The following is an 8,970-nucleotide window of genomic DNA, read 5'->3' on the forward strand; positions in this document are numbered from 1 at the left end:
TGTATGAGGCAGTGGGTCAAATTCTCAGCACCACATATAAATGAACAAGGTCTGTCAACAAATAAAAAAAACCCTTATTTTTCAAATATTCAGAGTATTCACTGAGTATTCATTGAGAGATTTTGTAAACCTACTATCTAGGTCTACCTCTGAAAAGCTGTTTGACTGGTGGTGCACCTTAGTGGTATATCACACACTTGGCATAAAAATTTGTCTTTGGCTCCTTCAAGGTAAGGACTGCAGAGGGTCTGAGAAAGAGCAGACATGGCCGGGTGCAGTGGTGCTCACCTGTAATCCCATCCACTCGGGAGGCTTGAGACAGGAGGATCGAAAGTTCGAAGCCAGCCTCAGCAAGGGCTTGACATTAAGCAACTCAGTTGAGACTATCAATAAAACACAAAAAACAACATCTGTGTGCAACTTGACCCCCAGCATGAAGGGGGGCACAGTATCCACATTGGACCAAAGGGCATGTGACAAGCTCTCGGCCACTGAGTGCCTCCACCAGGATTGGGCACAGGGCTATCTCCTTTCACTCTGTCCATCGATATAACCCCCACGCCCCAGAACCCACAGACAGGTATTCTGGTAACCCTCTCCTGAAGCCCCTCCCCCTTTGGGAACTCCTTTTTAGCCTGAATAATTCCCATTACTTTGCTCTCATCCTCCTATCTGTGAAAAATCCACACTGTGCTACAACATAACCCATTGGTCTACAATTGATGTTAAGCAAAAACCATTGGTGTTGGCTAGGATGTGGGGGGGAAAGGTACACTGGAACACTGCTGGTGAGACTACAAATTGGTGCAGCCAATATGGAAAGCAGTATGGAGATTTCTTGGAAAGATGGGGACAGGACCACCATTTGACCCAGCTATCCCTCTCCTCGGTCTATACCCAAAGGCCTTAAAAACAGCATATGAAAGGGACACGGCCACATCAATGTCTATAGCAGCTCAATTCACGACAGCTAAACCATGGAACCAACCCTTATGCCCTTTCATAGATGAATGGTTGAACCAAATGTGGCAATTACACACGAATCAACTCGTGGCACTTGCAGGTGAATGGATGGAGTGAGAGAAGGCAATGCTAAGTGAAGTTGGGCAATCCCAAAAAAGGAGGCTGACTCCAAGTGGGATGGAAAGTGGGAGCAAGGGAGGAACAGAGGAACTTTGGACAGGGCAGACGGGTTGGAGGGGAAGGCAGGGGCATGGGGTTACTAATGATGGTGCTATGTGACCATCATTACTATCCAAAGGACAAGTAAATGCATGAATAGGTGTGAATATACTGTGCTTACAACCAGAGATCAGAAAAATTGTGTCTGTATATATAATAAGGATCGTAATGCATTCTGCTGTCATAAATAAAAAGCAGTGAAATTCAAAGAGAAATCAAGTGTGTCATTTTTAAACACGAAAATGGGTAGAGTGCATATCCTATCTGTTAGCAACTAGAGTGTTCTACAGGATTTCCCTCTCTGGACACGAGGCAGGACAGTTAACCTTCTTAACCTTCCACAGACGAGGGTGCCTTGCCTGGGGCTCATGAACATGCATGGAATCTTTGAAAAACAACTTCAGAGCCACCTATGGCGGCACATCAATTATACCGGCAACTCGGGAGACCAAGGGAGGAGTACCGCCTAGTTCCAGTGGTGCCTCAGCAAATCGGGCGCCAAGCAATTGGGGGGAGCCTGTGTCCAAAAAAAAGCTGGGGATGTGCCCCGTGGTAAATCACCCCCATGATCGACCTCCAGTATCAATCAGAAAATCTGTAGTAAAGACACCCTTTATTCTTATCACTATCCTAGGAATAGTCGTATATTTAGATGGCATTATGTCAAATTGGGTACAAGTCATCCGAGTGATTGAAAGTATAGGAAACATGTGCATGGGTCATGTGAAAAGACATGGCTCCAAAGGACCTGAGAATACCATGTGTTACAATAGACAGGAGGCACCCTGAAAACACTCCCCTGCCAATACCACGGGACAAATAAATATCCAAACTTAATGGCACGGCTGAGGTTGTAGCTCAGTGGCTCAGCGCTTGATTCTCATGTGTGAGGTGCTGGGTAGACCCTCAGCACCATGTAAAAAAAAATTAATAAGGAACCCGAGGGGGGAAAAGACAGTGCGCACATCTACAACTAGGGGAAAAAAATGTTTAAAGAGAACTTAATGGCAGGTGTCGGTTTGATATTTGTGACTCGGCCACTTTGGGTGATGAGAAGGGGAAAAGCTTAATCACATTCAGGAATCCCATATTTATTCAATCTCATTTATTCCGTTTTTAAGACTTCACATTCTTCCTAACTTGTTTGTGGGTCCGCTGGAGTCCTTACCGGGGAAAGTCTTCTTTCCCGTGCAGATGCGAATCGGGTATCATCTCTATGGACCAGTTGAGCCTAGGAAAGAACGAGAAGCAAAACATTACCTGAAATCGATGGAAGAGACACAGTCTCACAAGCCTCCGTAGGAATAGCTCTCTAGTATCCGGGTTGTGATAAAGCTAAAGGTCTTCATTCTGAAACCCTGTCAAGTGACCTCCAACCCCCTCCCCCCCACACACTCAGAGCCAAGGCTTGGGAGTTGGGGAGCATTAATCAATGCCAAAGCTCAATCAAGGGAAGCCTTTCGCCCTGCCAGCTCTCTGCAGGGTGGGCCAAGGCTGCCTTCTCCAACAGGGACACTGGTCAAAGTCAGAATGACTTTCGCTCCGCCCACAGGCCCACTGACTCCCCTCCCGAGATGGGGAAGCGAGAGCCCCTCTGACACTGTGATCCCTCCAGGTGGGCTGCCCTCGCTGGGTGCCTTCTGGCACCCGACATCAAGGGTCTCACAGCCCTCCTCTGTCTTCAGCCTAGGGAGCTTAGGCGGCTTCAACTCACCCATCTTTGCACCACCGCTCAAGAGCAGAAGGGGCGGGTGAGGGACCTCAGACCTCCAGGGTTCTGCTGTCCCAATCTCTTTAAAAATTCTGCCCTTCATGTAAATCAGATGGTCCTCCGCGTGGACTTCTTGGAAGAGGCCTTCCACCTCATAGATCCATTCATCCTGGCTGTCCTCCAAATCCTCCAGCGCGATGTCGTAATCGGGGTCTCCCTTCAACACACAGATGGCCCTGCGGTTTGGAGAGAGAACAGTGGCTTCCTTCTCCCTGCTCTGCGCACCCTTCCGGAGCTTTGGGCTGCTTGTTAGGTGATCACTGGCCTCCCCGAAGTCAGCTTCCAGGACCTCCTCTCCATCTCTCCTGAACTTCCTCCTCTCCTCTTCTCCTGAGGTCTTTTTTCTCCTCAGGGATCCCCCAGTCTTGGAGCTGGCCTCTGCAGAGGCCTCCTCAGGAGCGCTCCCTTCAGACTGCTGGGACTTGATTCTGTGAGACCCAGCCTGCGGCCCAGAAGCAGAACAGGCACTCTCGGAACACCTCCGACTCCACTTCCAGTCCTTTGCTCCCAGCTCGTCCTCCAACCGAAACCGCCACTTCAGATAGTCCAGATTCTTTTTAGAATCATATGGTTTAGTCTCTGAACCGGGACCAGAGACCACACATCCCAACAGGTGCTTCTTCTCGGTCGCCCTAACATCCATTTGGATCGCTGCTGCAGAGACTTTCTTGCACTGTCACTAAACAAAACACACAAAAAAAGGGCTGGGGATGTGGTTCGGTGTTCATGTTGCCCTGAGTTCAATTCCTGGTATCACAAAGCAAGTAATCTATACACTATTTAAACTGTACAGGAGGAGCCAGGAAATGGCTCCAGGCAAACAAACCACAGATAAACACACCTAGAGATGTCATGGGATCTACAGGGGAAACAGACATTAAACCATCTAAAAGAGGACAGGGGGAAAATACACGGTTGAACAAATCACATAGGAGCTCTCAGAAACCCGGCAATGATAACTATGGCTTCAAATATTCCAGAAGATTACCATCTGAGAAGGAATTCAAGAGAAACCACTTCCTTCACTGACTCACCTTATGGTGCTAGGAAATGATCCCCAAGCTTCACTGACCTTCTGAAAGCACTATGTCACTGATGACACTCCCCCGACCTGGCCCTTTTCATTTCTTGTTGAGTGGAAGTCTATCTACCCAGCTGGCCTTCAAGTAGGAATTCTGGCCTTACAGTCACTTGCCTCCTCACACCGGGCCACATCCAGGGGCAAATAAATCAGAAACCACACAGATGTAAGGTAGCATCCTCAATCACAGGGATATAAGGAATCTCTCTGGCCCTCATCCAAGGAAAGCATAATACACTCAATGTATTCACTTGACCATTCGCAGAGACAGAGGACGGGTAGACTAAGACAAAAGCTTTGTCAAACTTCACAGGTCTGGGGTTTTAACCCAGTGGTAGGGCACTTGCTTAGCTTACATAGTGTGAAGTACTGGGTTTGATTCTCAGCACCGCATATAAATAAAGGCCCCTCGACAGCTCAAAAACGTCTTAAATAGTCAATAAGAAAGTCACCCCAAATCCCTCCATACTCGGATACTTCAAAAACTCAACTATTCCTGACAAGAACGAAAATTATCTAAATGCGGACATAGGCCAGGCACAGTTGCACACGCCTATCATCCCAGCAGCTCAAGAGCCTGAGGGAGCAGGAGCACAAGTTTGAAGCCAGCCTCAGCCAATTAGCAAGGCCCCAAAGTAAGGCAGACCCTGTCTCAAAATAGAAATAGTAGTTATGTGCCAGAGTTCAAACCCTGGTGCCAAAGAACTACACGAGCTGGATATACAGTTCTCTGATACATCACCCCTGTGTTACATCCTCATTATCCTCAAAAAACGAGAAAAAAAAATCTTCCATGTCTACCCTCTAAAGACTTCCTGGGCCTAAATTTTGCAGGTGGTGACATTTAACAAAGGGCAGGCGGCAGAGTGGTATCTTGGGCCTGTGACCCCACAGCAACTCACGAGTCTGAGGCAGGAGAATGGCAAGTTCATGACCAGCCTCAGCAACTTGGCTAGATCTTAAGCAACTTGGAGAGACCTCCTCTTATACAACAGCCTGAAATGGTCGTCAGTGTGAGTTCACTTTCAAGGCTGAAGCACAGGTCTTCAAAGCTGGATGGCCACAATCAGTATTGTAAAACTGTGGCAAAGACAGAGGAGTCATTGCGAAGCATGTCTCTTCCAGAAGCCAAGGGCTGGCATTCAGGACGTAGCTCAGTGCCAGAGCTATTGCCTAAGGTTCCCGAGTCCCTGGCAATTCTGGGTTCCATTCCCAGCATGCAGTAGTCTAGGGAGGCACTGGGAGCAAAGCCTGGGTGGTCCTGTCTCTCCTACCGCCTGCCTGCTATCCAGCAAATGCACCACCATTATCAGACCGCCCAAACCATCACATTAAAGACCCTTGGGAGCTTTGGCCACAGTGGCACTCGCCTTTAATCCCAGCAGCTGGAGAGGCTGATTAGGAAGATGGCAGCTAAATTAGGAAGCAACTCAATCAAGGAGACAACTTATCCCAGAATCAAAACATGAATAAAAAAGAAACTAGGCCAGGGGTGTGCCTCAGCGGTTGTGCGCCCCTGGGTTGAATCCAGGTAACCCAAAATGAAAAAGTAGCTGGGCTTGGTTCAGCGCACTCCAGTCTTCCCAGGGGCTGTGGTGGCTGAGGAAGGAGGATTGCGAGTGGAAAACCAGCCTCAGCAAAAGCCAGGTGCTGAGCAAATCAGTGAGACCCTGTGTGGAAAAAAAAAAAAATTACAACAGGGGTGGGGATGTGGCTCAGTGGCCCGAGTGCCCCTGAGTTCAATCTCAGTGGAAAACAAACTGGAGCTCAAAGAATGGCCTGTGGGAGCGAGCACAGGGATGGCAGCTCCAAATCATGCCTGAGTGATCGCAGTGTTCACAAGGGAACACGCAGACAGGGATCACCCCTAGGCCCCGCTTTCGGGAATACACACCAGGGACCCCAGGGACGCTAAACCCTGGCACCCTGGCCCTCAACCTAAGAGGTCACCTTCGCTCTCGCCTGCACCCTTTCCTTGTCCCAGGGAGTTAACCTGGGAGCCCAGCAAGCTCTTCCCCTCCTCAACCCCACTCCTCACAGCTTGCAGGGCCAAGGCTGTCCAGAGCACCTCCAACCTGCCAAAGTATTCCACTCACCAGACACTGCCTGGGACTCCAGAAGCCTTCAGTGGCTCTAGTGAAGTGCCAGCTCCCGCTGGGGTCCCTCTGCTCTTATAGGCGCGCCACGCCTCCACGGAGCCCCGCCCATACACAGCTTTGCATTGTGGGCCACAACCTGCCCTTTAGTGCTCCTCCTTTCCACCTTTCCTGGAAAGTGATCCTATATTCTCCTCCCTAAACCTCTCTCTTTGTAGGTTGGGTGTGGTTCATTGGAAGGTGAGAGGTTTTACATCCCTTGATGGGCCCAGGGGCCGGGTTGGGCACAGCTTCACAGAAAGAATGAAGCTGCAATTCCCGTTTGAAAATTTTTTTTGCAATGTACATGCAGGGATGGGACCCAGAGTCCGGGGCACGCTAAGCACGCACTTTACCAGTGACCTACGAATTTCCCTCTTTAATATTTCCTCGCTTTATGGGCCTCGGTTACCCTAAAACAGCATGATGCCCATTCCCCAATTTTTAATCTCCATTCTCTCGATCCACAGGTTTTTCTCAACATAAGACTTTGGTCAGGGGTGGGGATGTGGCTCAGTGGCCCGAGTGCCCCTGAGTTCAATCTCAGTGGAAAACAAACTGGAGCTCAAAGAATGGCCTGTGGCCTGTGGGAGCGAGCACAGGGATGGCAGCTCCAAATCATGCCTGAGTGATCGCAGTGTTCACAAGGGAACACGCAGACAGGGATCACCCCTAGGCCCCGCTTTCGGGAATACACACCAGGGACCCCAGGGACGCTAAACCCCGGCACCCTGGCCCTCAACCTAAGAGGTCACCTTCGCTCTCGCCTGCACCCTTTCCTTGTCCCAGGGAGTTAACCTGGGAGCCCAGCAAGCTCTTCCCCTCCTCAACCCCACTCCTCACAGCTTGCAGGGCCAAGGCTGTCCAGAGCACCTCCAACCTGCCAAAGTATTCCACTCACCAGACACTGCCTGGGACTCCAGAAGCCTTCAGTGGCTCTAGTGAAGTGCCAGCTCCCGCTGGGGTCCCTCTGCTCTTATAGGCGCGCCACGCCTCCACGGAGCCCCGCCCATACACAGCTTTGCATTGTGGGCCACAACCTGCCCTTTAGTGCTCCTCCTTTCCACCTTTCCTGGAAAGTGATCCTATATTCTCCTCCCTAAACCTCTCTCTTTGTAGGTTGGGTGTGGTTCATTGGAAGGTGAGAGGTTTTACATCCCTTGATGGGCCCAGGGGCCGGGTTGGGCACAGCTTCACAGAAAGAATGAAGCTGCAATTCCCGTTTGAAAATTTTTTTTGCAATGTACATGCAGGGATGGGACCCAGAGTCCGGGGCACGCTAAGCACGCACTTTACCAGTGACCTACGAATTTCCCTCTTTAATATTTCCTCGCTTTATGGGCCTCGGTTACCCTAAAACAGCATGATGCCCATTCCCCAATTTTTAATCTCCATTCTCTCGATCCACAGGTTTTTCTCAACATAAGACTTTGGTCAGGGGCTGGGGATGTGGCTCAAGCGGTAGCGCGCTCGCCTGGCATGCGTGCAGCCCGGGTTCGATCCTCAGCACCACATACCAACAAAGATGTTGTGTCCGCCGAGAACTAAAAAATAAATATTAAAAAGATTCTCTCTCTCTCTCTCTCTCTCTCTCCCCTCACTCTCTCTTAAAAAAAAAAAAAAAGACTTTGGTCATCGTTAGGTCAGGCACACACCATTGCTGTCAGGTCTACTTAAGGGGTAGACGGTATCCTCACACTCCCATCAATAACACCCATGCCAGTAGGGGAGCAGGTGAAAATGCATGGGTGGGCTCAGGGTCTGTGGGACAGAACCATCATCCCAGGAACCGGGAGACTGAGGAAGAAGGGTCTCAGCCCCCACACCAGTGTGAGAAATGTAGGGAGAACATGTCTCCAAAAAATGGTTTTTATTTTATTTTGTTCTCTGTTCTACTAAGTCATACATGACAGTAGACTGCACTTGGACACATGGTACATACACGGACGATGACTTCTCATTCTTCTGGTTGTCTGTGATGTAGAATTACACCAGTCATATATGCACACAGGGTAATGTCTGAATCACTCTGCAACCCTTCCTACCCTTAACCCCTCCCCTCTTTTGACTCCCCTCTGTCTGATCCAAACTACCCTGTCCTTCCCTAGCCACACAGCCCCCCCCACTTTGTTGTGAATTAGCATCTGCATGCTAATTTTTTTTTTGTTACTAACATCTTGATTAAAAAATGTGAGGCAGCCGGTTTCATGTTTTGGGGTTATCTTTCATTAGCAGCTGTTATGGTTTGGGTGAGACAGTAGTGAGAAGGATCTAAGGGGGAGTGATTGGGTCTTAATCCTAATGGGATTAACTGAGTGGTAACTGAAGGCAGGTGGGGTGTGGCTGGAGGAAGTGGGGCACTGGGGGCATAACTTTGGGGTAGGTATCTGTATCTGGAGAGTGGAGACTCTGATCTTCGGGGCAGTATTAGGGACTGAACCCAGGGCCTTTCGACCACTTAGCTATATCCTCAAACTTTTTTATTTTTCATTTTGGCCCAGGGTCTCCCTAAACTGCAGAAGTTGGTCTTGAACTTGGCATCCTCCCACCTCAGCCTCCTGAATTGTGGGATCCTACCCATGGACCACCACACTCATTTCAAAATGGATTTATTTTTTTAAAGCCCTGGGGACCTAGCTCAATGGTAGAGCCATCCTGGGTTCAATCTGGGTCGGGGCAGCGTGGGGGCGGGGGTTGGTGAGCACGAAATGAATAAAAATGGACTATTCTTTAATAGGCTAAATAATAGAATTGTGAGGGCTTTTGCCTTTTTGGAGGCCCAATAGCAATCTGGATTCAAG

The 8,970-nt window shown here is 49.4% G+C and overlaps 1 protein-coding gene across 1 annotated transcript; it reads right to left on the bottom strand.

The window, feature by feature from the left end:
* Window positions 1-2,191: 2,191 nt before the first annotated feature.
* On the bottom strand, window positions 2,192-3,599 carry LOC125611487. Its single transcript, XM_048786323.1, has 2 exons — window positions 2,897-3,599; window positions 2,192-2,413 (listed from the first exon to the last, which is right to left on the bottom strand). Exons 1-2 carry the CDS (start codon window positions 3,594-3,596, stop codon window positions 2,397-2,399), a joined length of 717 nt encoding a protein of 238 aa, XP_048642280.1. The 5' UTR covers window positions 3,597-3,599; the 3' UTR covers window positions 2,192-2,396.
* Window positions 3,600-8,970: the final 5,371 nt, after the last annotated feature.

Source organism: Marmota marmota, unplaced genomic scaffold (genome assembly GCF_001458135.2).
Source record: "Marmota marmota marmota unplaced genomic scaffold, marMar, whole genome shotgun sequence".
Classification (NCBI taxonomy): domain Eukaryota; kingdom Metazoa; phylum Chordata; class Mammalia; order Rodentia; family Sciuridae; genus Marmota; species Marmota marmota.

What these genes read in the sequence shown, in the direction of transcription:
- LOC125611487 (XM_048786323.1), bottom strand. Translation starts at nt 3,596, where the DNA reads ATGGATGTTAGGGCGACCGAGAAGAAGCACCTGTTGGGATGTGTGGTC.